At 38.4% G+C, this 20,691-nt stretch overlaps 1 protein-coding gene across 5 annotated transcripts in view; it reads right to left on the bottom strand.

Annotated features, from left to right (window-relative positions):
• Window positions 1–20,691, bottom strand: part of csnk1a1 (casein kinase 1, alpha 1) — a 45,182-nt gene that overhangs the window by 23,705 nt on the left and 786 nt on the right. For all 5 annotated transcript variants that reach the window (XM_078169170.1, XM_033633121.2, XM_033633120.2 and 2 more), the window contains exons 2-4: window positions 20,323–20,429; window positions 9,931–10,057; window positions 9,332–9,430 (exon numbers count right to left, since the gene is read on the bottom strand). In XM_078169170.1, the coding sequence (XP_078025296.1) occupies window positions 9,332–9,430; window positions 9,931–10,057; window positions 20,323–20,429 (333 nt within the window). The remainder of the gene's footprint in view (window positions 1–9,331; window positions 9,431–9,930; window positions 10,058–20,322; window positions 20,430–20,691) is intronic.

The raw sequence follows: 20,691 nt of genomic DNA on the forward strand, positions 1-20,691 counted from the left end.
TTGCAGATATTTACGGCCACTGTTCTTTGAGTTAGCTGCTAACTGCTTTCAACAACTTTTTAAATTTCCCGTGGTGGGCCGCACACATAACACTGTCAAAATGTCACACCAGTCCTGCGGCTGTCCTGTTTATACAGACACCATTTCAGTGCTGTTTCCACCTTACATAGCAGTTATAACGTTAAGAAAACTCCCCCATTCCACAATTGTACCTTATATACAGCACGTCCTGCCTTTAACAGGCAGTGTAAAAAGTGCTTATGATGGACCAAAGCTCCATGGATACACTTAGTTGAGATTCTGTGCTGGTTTATTGCCAAGCTCATTAGTAGGGCTGTAGTCAACCAAAGAAAATCGTGGTCGACTGAAATCGTACATAATTTTCAACTAATTGATTAGGGGGAAAAAAATAATCTGCATGTTATTTTTACTTCTGCGGTAGTGTGTCTGTGTGACTCTGCAGTTACACCTTTCACAACGCTGTTTTGAAAGCACCCCCATTTTCACAGGTAACTTAGCCAGTCCCTCCCGCCGCAGGAAATAATGGATTCATCCTGGAAAGCTGTTGATGTAGCTCTTTTCTCCTTAGGAAAGTAACACGGTGATTATTCAACCAATGAGAATTTGGTCGGACGAGAGCATATCGACCAAATAATCAACCAGGAGACTACAGCCCTACAAATTAGCATTTTAGAAACCAATTGTTCAATACTGTTCCCACATGCTCTATACTGGAGTGCAAATTACTACTACAAGTACTTGTGTAGTTACACAGGTTACACGATAGGCTATGGAACAATGCTACCCCAACATGAGCAGGCTCAGATTCAGGACAAAGTGTCTCTACCAAGACAAGCCTCTGCTCTGCATTAGCGCATTTCTTGCCAAATCAAAAAATGTAGGTCGTTGCACTACTATGGTGCACAATCCCAGAACAATTTTTACTAAGTTACACTATTAACTCACAGTTTTACAGTGTCAACTTTGCTGAGTAAAACAGAGCCCCATAATATCTGAAACATGAACTGGTGCTTTACAAAGCAAGCATGTGAGAACCAAGTCGTACTCAGCCCTAGCCTCGTCTGACTCACAGGATGTACAGGATGGCTTTAAGGCTGCCATTGGCCAGCTATTTCAGCCCCACCCACTATCTGCTGCTGTTTTGCAAGGGCACGGCCGTATCTTGGGCTTAGTGCCACCCAGGTCAACTGTGATTGGTTTAGAGAGAAACAAACAACTCAGAGCATTTTTCCCCTCAAACCAGAATGGCAATGGGTGCCTGCAGACCTTTCTGCAGCACTGACAACACTGTGGTGATAGGTCGGGCTACACAAGACTAGCCCTTGACCAACCTGAGCCCGAGATGTACTAGATACAATCAAAGTATTTTGTAAACACCTTAAGAGTATGTGAGACAGAATGGGCAGCACAACCGTATCTTTTTAAAAGCAAGAGAGTACAAAAACTCACATCTTGTTTGCCATTTTTCTGCCATGCTAACTTTCGGAGGTAAACACAGCAGTATGCTTACTACAACTCAAGGGCTTCAACTAGCGGTGGGCGATGTATTGGATTTCAGTAGCTATTGATGTGCAATATGGCAGATGACCATATCATTGCATTGAGATATTCATTGCACATTTCAATATCTTATTTATGCATTAAAAGAAGGACATGTTTATGTGCAGGAGACTGGCTCTCCCTCTCTCATGAACACACACAGACCACACCCAATCTTGAGTTCATGTCAGTTGGAGGATGATCTTAGAAGAGGTCTATCATCTGGAGGTGGTTTCATTTCAGGAGGGCAGATGTGGAACACACTACTATCCTCTGCACAATATTCCACAAAATGATGTGCCACAAATCTGATCCAAAAAATGGTCAAACTATTCCCCATGTTGTTTGCGGAATGTAAATATACTAGGCATTATTGTGAGAGCGCGTATGAACTGACTTAAATATAAGGGCAAAATTCTGGTGAAAATTCATAGGCAATTTCACATTCATTCAGTAAGTCATTCAATAATAAAATACATATTTAAAACAAAATTAAATAAAAAATAATAACTACTCCCTGCAGATTGTATTTCATAGAAAAATTTAATTTTTTTGTGTGAATAACTAGTACAAATTGACAAAAGTGAACATATTTCCACAGACCCATTTCACTTCAGAATGACAGTACCCTAGCTCAGAGAATCACTCAGACAATATCAAGATATTCTGATGTAGAATTTCAAAATTAAAACCCTCTAAAATGTCACATACAAGTTGTTTTCCTCTAGGTGCAGATCAAGAAGAATCACATTGGTAAGATATTCCCCCTTAAAAAGGTTAAATCGAACAATTATGTTACTTCAGAGAACAGATGAAAATATAGATATCATACACTGCAGCAAAGGCTAAAAATATTGAGGTATATTTTTTATCAATATCGCCCAGCCTTAACAGTAACACATGAACAGGTGCATGCTGATTACATATTATTCAACTGTTAATACAGTTGAGAGGCAACACTGGACACAATGGTACTGAACAGTATCATGTTGCCCTGAGCAAAATATCAGCACTAGCACTCATGAAGCTTTAAAGATGTTAATAGACAACTCTTCACAATACATAAAAGTAAAAACTGGTTTATGACCGCCCATGCAAGGTTTTTGGAGAATGTTAGTCCAACATGTTGTCTAAGACTTTTTATTTAAGTTAAATTCATTATAAACATATTAATTTAAAAATCTACTATTGCTTTATGCACCAAGAATTCAAGACAAATTACTATGAAAACAACTGTGAAAGTGAAAAACAACATTTAGCATATTTGATACCCAAGGATTAATTAAGAAATGCTCTGTTTATTTCATACTTTGATAAAATCAAACAGTAAGCACTGTATTGCTAATCAAACCAACACCATGAGTAGGGTTGAGTACCGAAACTCGGTACTTTTTGTACTTGGTACCGATTCATGTCGGTACTACCGAGTACCAATTCATTTAAAATGAAACGGTGCCAAATTTCGGTACCTGAGGTGGAGACGGCGCGAGAGCGCATGATTCGCACCTCAGACTCAGCAACAATGGTGACAAAAACAATGTGCAGACAAAAGTTAATGTGCAGCACTGTTCCTAAATGTTCTCAATAAAATGTTGATACTGAGAAGTTTAGACTATGGGCCCGAACGACATAGTGCGTCCAAATTCACCCCCGTTCTTCTCTGTGGATTTTCTCCGCGACTATGCGTCATAGCGAGAAGCCACGCATATCAGCGGAAACAGCAGAATTGTAGCTTTCCGACAAGACCGAGCACTTGTCGGCAATCCAATGTTTTAACAGCAAAAAATTACAATAAAATGATGTATAACAGAGCTTTCATACAGCTTTGCACACACATTACTCTTGGATGAATTACTCGCGAACGCAGGCTCGCACAGAAATGCCACGCATATCACATGAAAGCGCAGGACCACACACATCATTGTGCTGTCATCCCATCACGCTATAAATACAGATCAATTGTCTACAAAATAAAAACCTGACTAATTTCTTTACAATCCATGATACAGATCTTGTTGTCAGTCACTTCATATAGTGAGGAATATCGTATCTTACCATGTCTTAGGCTTTCGTGTGTTTCTCCCTGTCTATCCACATTTGTATTCCAGCTTTCAAGATGCAAATATCTCCATATTGTCCAGCTGACACTCCATCAAACTTTGTATGACAAGACCAGCCACTTCACTTTTGCGCACCCAGACAACTGCAGCCTAATGCATGCTGACAGGGCCGTAGTCACCATATACATTGAGGGGGACACATGCCCCCCCACCAATGCCCAAAATGTCTCCCCAATACATAACTGAAACTGAAAAACAAATACTATCTTGGAGGACATCATTGCACTTGGTTGACTATTTTTCTATGATCTTAGATGTAAATATTGCATGTTTCTTTCAGATAAAACACATTTTTGACTTGTGAATGAGTCAATGGAATTTCTTCCAATAATGAAAAAATACTGGCAATCATGTCCGCCTGGCACAAACCACATGTTTTGGACAGCTGTGAAGTGACAGAATGTCCCACTGTCATGGTTCTTATATTGCCAGATTCCAGAGAGTCTCCCCTCTTCATATATGGCAGAATATGTCTTTTTCCAACTTGCTATGGTGAGATACATGTAAAAATGTAAGAATTTAGGCACACAGATTTGTTTTTTTTCATTGATATGAAAATTAATATAAAATACAGGCACATAGAAGAACATGAAATGATGGCAAATCTGGTTAGCCCCGATTGTCCTGAAAAAAGCTATAGCATGTGTATGTAGCCTTTATAATGACTGTGATATGAGCTTAAAAGTAAAGGCAGTAAAAATACCCCAAAAAGGCCTAGGGCCCATAGGGTTAAAAAGTATCGAAATAAGGTACTGTTTGGTACCGGTACCGAATTCCAGATACCGGTACCGGTACCGTATCGGTTCAATTATGAACGGTACCCAACCCTAACCATGAATTCCCTCTACATTTTGCAGTGGCACAATGTTCACACAGGCAAAATGTTTTTGCTCCTAAAATATGCATAGACACCACAGCCTGCAACTGCTCAAAACTGTCATGTGATTGCAGGATGCATTGTCTGTTTGCTATTACAGTCAAGGTGGTTTCACTGGAACTATGTTTACTCCTCTTTTCAGGAATCTTTTGTCTAACATTTACGTGATACACAAATTCTGTCCTTTGACATGGACATTAAAATTAATGTTAAAATTCCCCTCTAAGCACAAGTGTGGAGACACTCAAGCTGCAACAGTTCCTCATTCATTCATTAATAGTATGTGACAAACTACGCTTTTAACCAGTCTTCATTGAAATCTGAGCAGACTTATATTGCCTGTTTTCTGGTACACAATGACAACCTCACTATCACTATCATGTCAGGGCCCTGACTACACCAAACAGTCCTTGAAAAACTCCAAAAAGAAGAAAGATCCAAGACACTTTTCTAGAAAAACAGTTTAAAAACCTTTAATCAGTAGCTATTTCTCAGTGAAGTACTGAAAAAAGACAATGCTGCTACATGTTGAGTTAAAACACCTATGCGTAGCAGCACATCTAGGGTGCGTCCTTTATTCCTTAATAAACTGCTGCCAACAAAAGCCAACTGATCAAATGCTTTGCACAAACTCACATCCCTACCTAAGGTACTGAAATCTGGCATTTAACGGGCCCTAGCGCTTATTATTCAAGACCGTCGTATTTTCAAACTCCAACCTTACCGGTTCTGCTCTTGTAATTTTGGGAAAATGGATATCCTATTTATTTAGGCTCTTATGTTGCAGCTCATATTCCACCGACTGTATTTCTAATTTGATAAACACATTTTTGCTATTCCCAATCCAGAAGAGAGATCTGTCTTAAAAGTGCAAGTGCGCGCACACACACACACGCACGCACGCACGCACGCACGCACGCACGCACGCACGCCTGCCTAGAGCCCACAAGGAGATGAAAGCAACCATTAGCCAGCTAATTGTCTCAAAATGGGTGCAATATCAATAAATACATTCTGAAATGCTCAGACCATCAATTGAACTGTAGTTCAGAATTTAGAGACACTAAAAAGCAAGTGATTTCTGTTCTTTGTTTATCTAAAGAACCAACAACAGTACCATTAAAGTACAAAATTGATAAGCAGTATTGGGTGATGTAGTTGTACTGTTAAGTTCTTAACAATACCCATTCCTAACCTCAGGTCCTCTGTTAACACTGTCACGTGACCACACAGCAAAGACCCTAGCCAACAGCCTGCCGATGGCTAACCTGCATGTACATTCTGTGCCTGAGTGTGAAAAGGCAGCTGCTCAGTAGTCTTAAAATAAGCATTTTGACTTGTGTTTAAACTTCGAATTGCACACAGTACACTCTCATTTGCTTAAAGATGGACTAATACTACTGTGTCATGATATACAGTAGACCCCTCTCGAATACATGAAAGTATTTAAAAAAAAAAAAAAAAAAATCGACAAGAAGTAATTTAATAAATTCAGCTTTACAACTGTAAATTGACCTATCTGTCAAATTCATCAATTGATGTTCTCCATTGATTTTTGGAATGCAATAATCCTCAAAACAGTTAAGTTAAAACAGTTCCATTTTATTAGCCTGAACCCTAGCTGTCATCAAACGAACATCAAACAAACAGAGCTAGACTGCAGTGTCAGGGATAAAAGAGTGGCTGCAGCAAGCCTGTCAATTCCAACGTCAATAAGCGAAACATCAGTGGAGGTTGGGCTGTGGATGCACACCTGCTGTGGAGCAGAGGACGCATTCTTTGAAAGCTGGTAAAATACACATCCCATGCTTTAACTTAACCAGACGTTGCCTGTCTGCAAGGGCTCAAAATAATGGGCACAATATATTCTACTTTAATTTCAGGCAACTTAATTATACACACCTCTGACCAGACGCAATAAAAATGACATCACAAGAAGACAAAACCGCTTGAATATTTGTTTTGTGTGGGTAGCTGGAGAACCAGCATCATCATCCAGAATGTAGATCAGTTCTTCAGCAAGAATCCACTACACAGAAACTGGGATACACCCTGCAACTATTACACTACATTATTAATTTGTCTACATAACGATGAGGAAATTACATAATTTAAGAAATTTTGTTTCCATAACTAGGCCCCTAATCTTATCATTTTGGCCATCATTTCTATTTCCTACAAAAGGTAAAACTTTGTAATATATGACCTGCTATGTTGAAAACCAAATACAGGATCACAAAAAAAAAAAAAATCACTGGTGAATTGGATGAGATATTTTGTTGAAGATAATTTATTTTTTTGTTTTGGCATATTAGTGTGGATGGCAAACTTTGACCAATAATTTGCAAACACTATGAGAACGAGTAAGTGTGTGCTTGAGGACTGTCTTTATCATATAAAAACTTTAGAAAAAAATGCAGGGGCTTTTAAAGAAAACACACTTTTTACAGAACTAGTGTAGACTGGCTAAAAGTGTCTGTTTACCAAAATACACACAAACGTTTTCTCAGTTGAAACAGTGTCACCCAAATAATCCTTAAAGTGTTTATGTAGTTTTCTTTAGGTATGAAAAGAGCAAGTGCAAAATGAATGAGAATTGATGCTAGGGAACTGTTGTCTGACTTCTTAAGTCTACTTTGGATTTCAGAAATGATCATTGAGTCTGTTGTGAGTATTCTATCCTTATCATATGTAAAGGCATAGCATTTGAACAAAGGGGTGACCTCCCTTTACTACCAATATCCTACCTGTCTAGAAGCTGCATGTTAAAATAGACTAAGATGACATTTTATTTACACTGTTTCTCCATCTTCCAATATTCTACAAAACTAAGTATCAAATTGTTCCCTGCATTGTGATACTGTTATCATCATGGGCAAAATGTTATGATAGCATATCCTGAATAACCCTTGTACTGCCAGTCCAGTGACTGACATTTGTTCTGTTTTATTGCCAATCATGGGGCCTACATTTTTACATGAGATGCCATCTTTGCCATTTAATAATGAAGGAGCTGTTGCAATTTACGAGCTTTTGTCATCTTTGTTAATACACTGAGCCAAAAGTTTGGAATTACATATCATAGCATAGAATTACTACTTTCTGTCAGATAACTCTGTTCAAAATTAGTTATTTCACATGAAACGTTTTGTGTAGGTTTATTTTTCATTGTGTAACTTTATTTTTGGCCAAAAATTCTGGAAAAAAAAAAAGTTCCATCCTCAAACTTGCCTTTCATTGGTTCTATAAGGTTCTACCTGCAAAGCACCAATCAGTGATCGGAGAGAACAAAGGACAACAAATGTTAGGTTCTAGACGACACCTTAATGTTCTTTGGCTGAGTTTTAAAGGACCTGACAAGATCATGGAAATGTGGGAAATCTGGTGTATTGAAACGTCACGACTTATTTTATTACAAACATTGTAAATGACACCATTGCAGATGCAAACTAAGATGGGAGTTGTTCTTTACTTGTTTGAAATGTGGAAAGATGATTTTTAACATTAGTTTTTGTTCAAGATTGACTTACTACATTCAAGAAAAATGATGATAACTTGATAGGTTTTGCCTGCATTTCTGCTGAGTAATAGAGCAACCAATCATAACTGTTGACCCTGTTCCTAGAGGTTGACTGACAAGCCAATGTCATCCTGAAGTAAATACACCATGAAATAAGAGATCTTCAGAGAAAAAAAAAAACATCTGCAATGAGATCAATAAAAATAACCAATCTATTGATACTCCGTATAAGGCAAAAGTTAATTATTTGCCTACTTATTCATTTAGGAAAGGTATTTTTGTTTTTTATTTGATATTCATTCATCTAATATATTTCATCAGTTAGCTTTTCATGTCACTGAAAATGTATCAATTAATAATTTCTTTGTCTACTCTTAATTATAACCTATCTTGTCTTCTATATTGGGGTACTTGTTATTTTGGCAAATATAAGAGAACTTTGCTGCATGTCAGTTTTGCTTTCTAAAAGATTAATACCAACTTTAAATGCAGATAGAACCTTATAACTCCAAGGTCACGTTGGATTAACATACAGGTGTGCCTACAAACACTAATGTGACAGATTTAGAGATAGTAAAACTGATATGGTAATGAAACTTGAAAATGGAAAATCTATGGAAACCATTAACTTTAAAAAAAAATTTAAAAAAATAACTGGCAATGTTTTCATATTGACAAATAATACTTAATGATACAGACACCTATGATGCCGTTTTTAGCTTTTATTGAGTGGCACGAGATAAATGAGTGTTACTCTGCTCTATTATTTAACTGTGGAAACTTGACTTCAAACTCTGCAGGGTTGAAGATGATTTTCTGTCATCCAAATTGCACCATGAATTTATTACTTAGATTTTTCAGAACTCCTCCGCTACCCTTATGATAGGATATTAATCATTAGTGGTTGTTGTGGTGCTGAGGCATGGTAATGTTGCTGTTGGTCAAAGAAGTGATAAACATATGACATTTGATACTATCTGCAGGCTTATAAAAAAACATGCCATGGGTTCGAGTGCCAATTAAGTTTTGTGAAAAGAGCAACAGTGGGTCAAGTCATGGCCATGAAAAGGTCCTTTTTGGTTAAAGTTTAGTGTATGGAGATATCACTGTTACCAAAGCTAAATTTGTTGATCAGCTAGGGACCAAGACTGTGAAGTTGCCATGGCTACCATGACATACAGCTATCTGCTAACAGCTCTAAAGAGAGCTTCAATAGTCCACACAGAGTATGTATAGGACCTGAACAGGTCTTACCTTGTTACAGTGACGGCCGATGCCCATGAGAAAGTTGTCTGGTTTGATATCTCTGTGGATGAAGTTCTTTGTGTGTACATACTCAATTCTGCTGATCATCTAAAGATGAAAAGAAGGCCATGGTTTAATATTTCACAGTTATTTACCATCCTCCCCATTCTCCACAAAACTTGATACATTTAATCAAAGTAATTCCATCAATTCAACTTGTAAACAAACAGCTTATCCAGGGATGTAGGAGGGACATCACATGAATGCATCGACACTGGCATTAACAAATACAGGCCATTTAAAGTCACCACCAGATCATTTTCAGAGGACATTTTGATGTGTTTTAGCAGAAAAATGCAGGTTTAACGAACATTCTTAATTCGTCAGACCTGCATGTCTTCAGATTGTGGGGGGGTGCCAGAGTACCCACAGGAAACCAATGTAGAGATCATGCTTGCTCCTCACACACAGACAGATAGTATGTTTCGACCAGGACTTTCTTACTGAGAGGCAGCACCACCCTACTACTCGTATTTAACTGTGTCCCTCGGTCACATTCACTGCTTTAGAAGATTGCACAGAGGTGGATGTGTGTAAGTGTTAGGTACCTGGTCTGCCAGCATGAGGACCGTCTTCATGGTAAAGCGGCGAGAGCAGAAATTGAAGAGGTCCTCCAGACTGGGTCCAAGCAAGTCCATGACTAGGACATTGTAGTCCTTCTCCTGGCCATACCACCTGGGGAAACAACAGTGATATGAGGGTGAGTCTGTGGTCGATCTGAATCAATCACAGCACACTGTCTGAACTAATCTCACAAGTTGAACATGGATCTTACACTTAGTCAGCATTCTTATGAAAGTCATAATGTGCATTCATGAAGGATTCATGTTGTTAAAGGTTTAGTCAATACTCAGACAACGTTGTTTAACTTTGATGCGAAATTCTGACACAATCTTTCCTTTCTCAGAAGTCAAAAACTAGCTTTTTTGTCATACAAATACAGAGTTCCAGTTTCAGACACCAGGCTATGCCTACAAGCTATGTGTAATTGGGGATAAAGTAAGGTGACAAACTATTCCCTGATCACCTGCTTTAGTAAAATTTACATCACAGACTTTGATGGCTCAGTTCTACATACCAAGGTCTTGAAATAAGATCATCTAAAATCCAAGCTGTTGTGGAACTAAGGGTCAGGGTGTGGGGCTGTACAGTTCTGTATAAAATGGCAATTAACATAATGAGCAGAACTATGAGCAGTTTCTCATTGACTGTGTATAAAATATACACCAACTCTCTTGGAATGGATGGACTTTTACATCAAGGTCCTCTAATACAACTCTCTGAAAGCATTTAATCACATGTAAGGTTAGGGCAATGAGTCTGAGGTCATCAAACTCCCAGGCAGCTTTTTCTTGGGGAAAGGCACAATTACATTTGTTTCACATCACTAGTATTTAGATACAGAAAGTGAGAGGGGAAAATGTGGCTAAACACATCACAGAGCTGATCAGCACATTGTGAGGATGGACGCCACTTAGACCAGCTGCACTTTTCAGATGCCTTTAACCTAACTAAAGGTCAACCTGGTCAACAGTGACCGTAATGGATTAACATGAGTTATATGGATTTCTTTTAGGGCTGCATGATATTGGGAAAAACTGACATTGCGATTTTTCTTGCCCTCAGCGATCTATATTGCGATTTATATATTTTTTTAAGGATGCATTATTTTCCACCAGATGATTTCAGTAGCTCTACTTGGTGAGAATGAATCATTCTGGAATTATTGGGCTGATATTGCTTTAAATGCAACAGCATAAAATGTGCTGAAAATAGGCACTGACCTAAAATTTATATCACGGTATAAATCGAATCCCTTCACGGTAACGGTATATATCGCAGTATAAATTTAAGTGTAAAAGTTATAATAGAAGTGTTTCTGAATGGGTTTTGTAGTCCCTTAGCAAAGCTAAATTGATAAGAAAAAAAAAAAAAAACAACAACAGATGTTGTTGCAGATCTCAAAACTCAAAATTAAAACCCAGTACTCTATGGTGCAAAATGTCCCCTGGGATCTATATCAAAAGGTAATTTCCTTCTTTTAGCAAAATCCTAAATGACTGGGTTGTGTTTTTTCCACCTGGACCTTTATGCTCTGCCATTTCTCCTCTAATCATCACGCTGTAACCTGTGACAGGCTGCTATGATACCACAACTATCACACATTCACATATGGAGGTTTTTTGTGGAGCCCCTAGCATCACATAGGTTTACATTACCAAAGGTTTATGACAAACTCTCTTGCCGAAAACCAACTTCCATGTGCGCACGGCGAGAGAGGAGAGGGAGAGACGCTGTGCTGCAGCCAGAGGAGACGCTGAATAAGTTCCCTCTGAGCGGTAAGTCGCTAAAAGAGTCTGAGAAGCCCAGGGCTGTTCATAAGACATTAACTCACTCACTCACAAGTTCTCCAGCAACACATGTTGCACGTGCTACGCTAAATCACGGACGTGAACCAGCTCCTCTGGTTCACGTCACAATGGCGAAGCTTAAAAGATATATCGTTCAGGCCTAGTTTCTTTGTGCCAGAGACCAGAGAGCCTGAGCATGCTAAGCAGAGAAGTCACACTCTTGAACCCTGCCGAAAAACTTGTTAGCCTCATCAAGAGTAATAGTGCCCTCAAAATGTCCACTACCGTTTGTATTACAGTCAGTGATGAGCTTCAGACCGTTCCAACATAGCCTTGCTGTTGTTGTCCATAATTTACCCTCCATTTTCTAATACTTCCTCCTCTGGATGGACATCATGACACCACTCTTACACGGTTTTGCTTGTAACAGGCCTCCTATAGATGGGTGAACTGTATGTTGTAATCAAAGTTGTGATCAGACTGCCCCAAAGGCAGTGCAGCTGGTGTTAATGTTGGAAAAAATAACTCAATTGTCCTACAGTCTGCAGTGGGACAGGCAACAAATTGTTTTAAAGAGGGCAGGGTGGATGTGTGTGTGCAGTGATTAAAATCTCTGTTAATAATACATAAATAAAAAAAAAACAATAACTGAACACATTTCCCTGATTCTATCCATATCAGATATGCTACCATACTACCTCTATCTTGTGAAAATCAGCTATGCACACACACCCCCCCCCATCACTGGAGCAGCAGCCCCGCCTCATTACACTCACTGTGCTGTTTCACTCACTGAAAGCTGGCTGTCTGGCGGCTGCTGCAGAGCCTGTGCTCCGTTTGGGAATACCCCAGCTTTGCGACTGTCAAACTAAAAGAATATCAGCAAGCCTCAAAGCATATTATCATACAGAGCAGTAACAACAATCAACACAACAAATTCAGAAAATTTCATCACTACAAAACAGGGCTAGAGATCTTAAGAAAATGTATGTTGCTGCGGTCATTTCTACTGGATATGTATAGATCTATCACTCCACCACAGTGATAATAAACACATCAGCCAGGCCATTGTTGTCTGTTTGCAGGAGAGCAGGTCAATGCTCCACGCACAGAGTGGACGTCAGAGCAGAGTCCTCAACTGAGGGCATACTTTTCAACCCTCCCAATTTTCCAAGAAGACTCCTGATTTTTAATTTCCCTCCTGGGGTCAAAATTCTCTCCCAATTCTCCCAATTAATTTTTACCCCTTTTATCCTTTTTCTTTCCCACAACCTGTTTCTTGCACTGTACAGTGCAAATCAGTCCTACAGCTCTTTAAGTCTACTGTTTCCACCCGACAACAATATAGCAACACCAAATGTTCTTTCCCGGCAGGCACCGGACACTGAAAAGAGATGCTTGCATCTGATCCTCCTCAATGAGTGAGAGACAGAAAGAGAAATGGTGTATGCTAAGATAAAGAAATACTCAAGCAAATTTCAAACACTATGGAAAAAAAATGATTGTTTCTGGCGTTTAGTTTTAAAAGAAAGGGGCATGAATTTTTTAAGTCTGCCATGTCAGTTTGGGGGTCACATGGAAATAAACAGATGAATATTAGTTTATGTCAGAGATTCAAGAAAGTAATGTAAGTATGCAACAGAAGGCCAATTATTCTGTATTCTTTCCTGGGAATTCAAAATAAAATTTAAAGCATTAAATGAATGAACTTATTATTTTGTAACTGTCAGTCTTTAGAGGCCCTGACACACCAAAACAAACTTGTTACATCAGGTAAGATTATTCTTCTTTATCCATTGAGATAAAGCAGAAATGTTACCTGATGGTTTGTGTTGTTGATCACTGGCGTCCTGTTAATATGCTCTGCTCTTTCAGCATTGGATTGTGTTGTTAATGTACTAACTGGCTAACTAGCATCAAGACAGTCTTCCAGTTTCCCTTTGAATGACCAATACAGACTACCTCCATCTGATGATGTGGAGAGTTGTGTGCTGCTTCCTCCTAATTCACACCCCCTTTGTTTCACACAGCCACAGAGCTCATTATGCTTAAGGGCTAAAGGTGAACTTGCATCACCCTCCAAAGATGAGCAAACTGTTGACCAAAACGCTATGACGACGTCAATTATATGGAAGTAGTATGGATATCTACAGAGCGGCAAAGCATAGATTAAGATGGTTTGTAAAATATGCTATCAGTGTCAGCAAGTTGGTAGTAATGTTAGCTGGCTAATGTTACAGCTGACATTTGGGTCTTGCCTACTGGTGGCTCGATGGAATGATCAGTGGGGTAATCAGTGCCGTTGATTGACTTAACTGAGGTCAATGCACAGAGCTTGTAAGCTTGTCCCGAATATACAACATATATTTTCAGTCTACTAACCAACAATGCAGTGCCTGACAGTCAAATATCTAATTTTATCATATCCAAGTTCAAAACATCAGCAGAGCTACACTGAAGCACTGCTTTTATTTAAAATTTTTTTTGACAGATCTATAGTTTCTAAAGACCATGTTTATAAAAAAAAAAAACAAGACAAATATGTTCATTTTAATGACTGTGATAAAGTTTTAAATGCATCTTTGAAGTTATTTGGGGAAAAACATTGCCCACAAAATATGTTTTAATTTGCTGATGGGAAACAACATATCTTTTCCACCAAATCAGATGGTATCATCCCAGCAACCACACCACTCTTTGAATAAGTTACAAGGCATGGCATTTTTTTGAGATGGTAGATAAAGCTTGTTAATATTTATGTTATTCAATGTAGTCTTTTATCACAAAATATATCTTAAACCAAGTCATGTTGCACTGTAATATGTTATTAATGTGTTATTCTGTTATTAACGGTTAATAAACTATTCTAAAGTTTAACCCTGTGGTTTCTTAATGCTTCAGTCATTTTTAGGACACTTTCAAACTGTCAGTATTATCATATATTGTCTCATGATCATATTTTAGCCACATCATCCAGCCCAATAACATCATCACATCATTGTGATAATAAAGTAAATACATTTTGCTTCATGATGTGTGTTGTGCAGCCCCAGTGCTCTAAAGCTAAGCTAATGTACCACATTCAAATGTTTTGGTATATTAACAGCAATACATGCAGGTGTATTTTGGCTGCATGTTTCTTAGTAATACGAGTACTGGAAATGTTTTTGAAAGACTTGAAATCATAAATTTCACGGAAAGTGCTTATTCTTTCCATAACCCAAACAAATTATTGCTATTTGCACTATTAAATTTCTTGTCTGTAAAGGTGTCCTACAAACTAACAAAAGCAAGCATATAGACTTATACTAAACAACACTTGTTAAAATACAAATATGGTCAACAACATACTTCCACTGCTAAACCTATGTATCAATCTAAGTTCAAGGTTGTTTGTGTAAAAGGTCGCGTGTGCCAGCATGACCAAGACCAATCAGATGAATAGTGATGGAGGGAGCCTCCAACAATTTCTTTAGTTTCCACACACAGTGGTCGAGTTGAGAAGGTATATTGTTTTTTATTTAATGTGAGTCAGATAACATCTGTTATCAAGTCAGGATAGTTTTAATAATAATTTGTGCTGAAGATACAATAACAAATCGGATCTTACAATGGGGAACTAACACCAAACATAACAGAACTGTACATACCCATTTATGCATGCTACTTCTGCATTCACTGACTCCACAATAAACGATCTGATATTGTGTTTTTACAGCCAACAATCGTAACACACAGAGAGACATTCACGGCTTGCATGTCATTATCGTCAGAATACCTGGCCAGAATAATACAAATAACACAAGGTTTCTCCATACATAAATTTATTTGTGGCAGCCTGCCAAAATATAGACACTGCCCGCTAGGGCTTTGCAATAAATCAATAACTACAGTTATTTTGATATAATTTTCCTTGATGGAGATATAAGATATATTAGATAAATCTTACATATAATCAATCCACTCCATAGCCCATAAAGGGGAGCAGTGATGCACCTTAAAGCTTTTCCTCACTCAAAACACTGTTAAAATCTTAAATCTTAAACAGTCTGGTGGTGTGTGGACAATGAAAAGCTAAGCCGCACCCACACACAGGGTGCAAAATTAACTTTTGTCCACCAGCCAAATGGCTAGTGAATGTTCGAATTTTATTAGCTACTCAATAGATTATTATTATTTTATTTATTTATTTATTTTTTTACCTTTTTTGTTTTTTAAACTTGTGAGAGATGCAAATCTACCAGGTACTTGCAGATTTTACCAGTATTTGGCTAATGGATGGTCCTAATTTTGTATCCTGCTCACACACTGAGCAAACACTTTTTTTAAAAGGTGCATTACATCATGTAAACACCTCAAGCTTTTTCAGCTTGATAAAAGTCTAATTCACCACTAGGTCTCTTTCCTTAGACTGCATCACAGAGGTTGAGTCGGTGTTAGAAAACTGAGCAAGAATGAGGAAAAGACTGAAAATGTGATGGGTGGTGACTTTATAAAAGGTAAGCCAGGTTGTAGCAGGAGTGGAGGAGGGGCAGCAGGACCAGCAGGTTGGACAGGCTCTGACAAGACTATGCTGCAACATTAACCCAGTATTACCAGTGCAAAGTTTCATTCAACAGGCCCTGCTTTCATTGCAGTAAAGGTGGAAAAGCTTTGCTCAAAACCTGCAGAAGTTTACTGTTATTAACACTGCCTCCAAATAACTGTACTGATGCCAATTTTACAACCCATTATTTCAACTCACTTACTGGTGCCTACACAAAGTATTTTTAGTAAGTTGCCAGCCTTAGAACCCTACTATGCACAACTGGCACCCAACGTATGTATGCTTATATCTATGACAGGTTACCTTACAAAGCAGTTCTAGTTTGTAAAGAAGGTGTGTGTGTTCGGAGTTCATGTTTCAACCAAGCTGCTGTGCCTTTGTGGCTCCACAGTCATTGTCTCTATTAAGCCATGTGCCAGCTGTGCTGTATACTGTATATGGCCGTGCATCTTAGCACTGTCAGCCAGATATAGAACAGGGAAAGGAAAATCAACACCAGACAAATGTTGGTATTTTCTGTCTGTTTCTCTGTTTTTAACAGTCAAGTACACAGGCAGATACTCTGTCCTAAAAGTAGCTATGCTTAATGGCAAGGTGACTTTCCAACAACAACAGAACAGTGCAGAAACTAATATCTCAATCAACTTTAAATAGGCTGTCAGAAAAAAATGCACTTTTCTAGTTTTCAAGAACACTTAAATTGTGTACATTAACTAATTTAAGTCCAATTTCTGTGCTTTTTACTGTCAGTTTTACAATGACACAGGCATTTACAAGCCAATCCTAGTTCTGTGGAACACTATGGGCTCTAAAACCAATGGAACAAAAAAATACAAATACATTTTTAGGTCAGTAAAAGCATGAACACTTACTCCTCCGTCAAGTCACAGCAATTCCCCACACACCCAGTCTCATTTACAAAACTCCTTAAACTTTATCAAGGTGCATGGCAACCACTAGCTAATTATCTTATTTATTAAGGAAAAAGGTGCATGTTGTGTTCAGTACATTTTAATGATCATCTGTTGTTGACAATCAGACACAATCCAAATGGGTATACCCAACTTTCACTTTGGCATTTTGTTTTGTTTCACCGTCAAAGAATCTGCTGTAATTCAATGGCTATGAACACTAACAAGTGAAACAAAGCTGTACATTACAAATGTGGTCATTAAACACAAAAGGCATAGTAGTTTATCACTTCACCGGTATTTTCTCTGACAGCTACAGTTGGTCACAGGTACTGCTCTCGTCTAAGAGCCACAACTTAAGAGCGGGATAAAAGTAGTAAAGCCAAAGCAGCTTTTTGCATCAGCTAAAAGGTAGAGATAACAACAGGGTGGCTCCCTGAAACCCATCAACTGGGACACAAAGCAGGTAGATCCTCTGAGTTTGCCAAAACTCAATTCAAACAAGTCTGACTAGTAGAATATAGATAATTCACGCTGTCTGTCTGAGTGACTCAGGAGACATGAATTTCTTCAGGACATGATGCACAGCACTACTTCAACCATATGCCATCGTGACTAAGGTCTGCATTCCAAACCTGCAGCAGTCAATGAGACAGAATTCCTCCTCTCTACTATTAAAGACGCTACTCAGATATGTACCATTTCAAAAGACTAGCTAATACTTGAAAAAGGCCTCAACACTCAAACAGGCTGAGATCCAAAAGTTGTTTTTGTTTTTTTAAGATTATTTTTGTGGGCTTTTTGCCTTTAATGGACAGGACAGTGAGTGAAGTGGGGAGACAGAGAGAGAGTAGGGATTAACACGCAGCAAAGGGCTGCAAGCTGGAACCGAACCTGCACCCGCTGCAGTGAGGCAATGCCTCTGTACATGGGGCGCCGGAACTATCCACTATGCTACCGATGCCCCGAGATCCAAAAGTTTTAATTTGAGGCTTGCTTGCAGTAAGTACGCAGGGAAGAATGCAAAGACTAAGGTCAAGTTTCCATCTGTCAAACTGATTATGAATAAAATATCAGACAGATGTGAGTTAGTATGACTTTAGAGACTAACTTTAAGTCAATGATTAACACTATTACTATTTCCTTTCACTGTTTCGCTGGTAAAATTAGGTAGCACTGATCAGACATAAATCAAGATTTCGTTACTGAGTTGGCTATTTCTCAACACAAATGTTTTCAGAAACATACTTTAGCATATTGGTTAATTTTGATACCAGACTGTTAGTTACTAGCCAGCTGACATTATTTTAAACAGATGTGTTCACATTACCTCACCCACCAGCGGGAGCGTTTATTGGTCTGGGGTCTCATTTATAAAACAATGCCTAGAATGTATGCTAAAAATGTATGGACAAAACCCAAAAATAGTGTGCGCCATGTTTGTTTTTACAGATCACAACTTTTGCATGGAAAGTGGCACATATCTCTTTCAGGCCTTGTTTTGTGTAGGCAATGTTTATAAATGAAACCCCTAGTGCAGTGCAGTGCATTCTGGTAGTTGTAGATTTTCTTCCTCATGGGCATAAGCGTCCTTTTCTCTAACACCTATTTCAAAAACATTTGCAACTTTCTACTGCAAAGACATCCTGGATTTATCAAAAGGCCATCTCTCCTGCAGTGAAATACTTCTTTAATGTTGACCCATGTCATGCCACTCCTGACTTTCTCTTATATAGTATCAGAAAATATAAAAACAATACAAACAGATGTATATACCGAATCAACAGAATAAGTAAATAAAAGCTGTGAGGTAATCAATCAAACACAAACCAAACCATAAAATACTTTATAAAACCAAGTCAACATGCTCTATTGTTTGAAATATAACATGCATGCATCATGTTTCCACTTAACTTTATGGCAGAAAACATTAAAAACATGGAGTAATACAGAACTTACATAGTGCATTTACATTTGGAAATTATCAGGGAAAAAAAAAAAAACAGTAAAGGAATACACTAATAAATCTCCACTGTTTTGGTCTACAAGCGTCAAAGTTTGGTAAGCGCACACAGCCACCTAAGACCTTGATATATCTCAAATCACACTGAATGTTAGTATACAAAACAATCCTGCTGCTATGATCATATAATAAATAAACAATTTATTATTAGTTTTGTACAATATTAACAAATCACTTCGTATCATCTTCTTATGTGAAACCTTAGTGTTATTTGTATGTTTAAGTGTGCACAAAACCATAATAAAACGTTCACTACACTTCCACTTTGGCACATTAAGTGGTTACTGCGTTCCCCACACATACAAACTTCTCTTCCCATCGTATCCACAAATAAATGTCACAGGTTTCAAAGATGTCAGCAACTGCTCTGCAGTAACACGTCAGTATCACATGCCCATACACAACATTAACAACATAAAGATGAGGCAGCATACTGTGTAAGACAGTCCACAGTGTACATTTTATAGCTGTATTACACAATGTGGAACTGAGGGGCACAGCTTGTGTATCTCAAACGTTGCCACTTGCCCTGTTAAGCTACAGCCCACTCTAAACAGTTACTTAAACACAACTAAACATGGTGTGTGACCCATTACAAGGTAACGTTGACAACAGACCACGTATAGGCTGAAATACCGTGGTGAAAACACACTTCCACCGTGGGGCTTGGGTTGTTGTTTTCGCTTCTGTGCTCCGCCGCCATTTTCTAACAGGGTAAGGGAAGACATGTTGGGAGCTAACACAACAAAAGAGGAGCGGCCATTTCCAACCTCATAGTTGGCTCTCTGCACCCTAACAACCGCTATTTCACAATAAAAGTGCATAGATGGGGTCTAAACACGACTGATACAAGGCGACATTTTCAGTGAAAACCCGACGAGATATTTAGGCGTTCAGGGGAACAAATATCGTTCCTGGAATAGACCAGGCAACGCTAGGCAGATTAGCAGGCCTAATGCCAACAAGGTTGCTGCTTCTTAAACATTATTGTCTCTTTTTCCTGCGGAGACTTTTCCACACTGATATAGCTAGCTTAAAAATAAGATATAAAACCAAAGAGTCACTTAACTGTCGGCAACATTGTACGATGTAAAAACCATCCCACTTACCTGATGTGTGGAATCCCGACACCACCTTGTAGGATTTTATACAGCTTGCTTTCGTATAACAACTGTGGATGTCTGGCTTTCTGTGATTCCAATTTTACAGCTACTTCCTGAAAATGACACACAAAACACAACATTTGTATTTACATCTAAGTTATTACTGTGTTGGTTACGGCAAAGATACATGTTCTGGCACTCGCTGTTCAACGAATAATGCCAAATCGTGTAGCAGCTTTAGCTAAATTTAACAGTTTGGTAAGTGTAGGCCGGATACCTTACAAAGCTATGTCACAATATGCCTTAAATACTTTAGACTCAGCCTCAGTGGTGTTCGGTGGGAACACTGGCTACCAAGTAACGTTATCATTGAAG

Source organism: Epinephelus lanceolatus, chromosome 7, assembly GCF_041903045.1.
Source record: "Epinephelus lanceolatus isolate andai-2023 chromosome 7, ASM4190304v1, whole genome shotgun sequence".
Lineage (NCBI taxonomy): Eukaryota > Metazoa > Chordata > Actinopteri > Perciformes > Serranidae > Epinephelus > Epinephelus lanceolatus.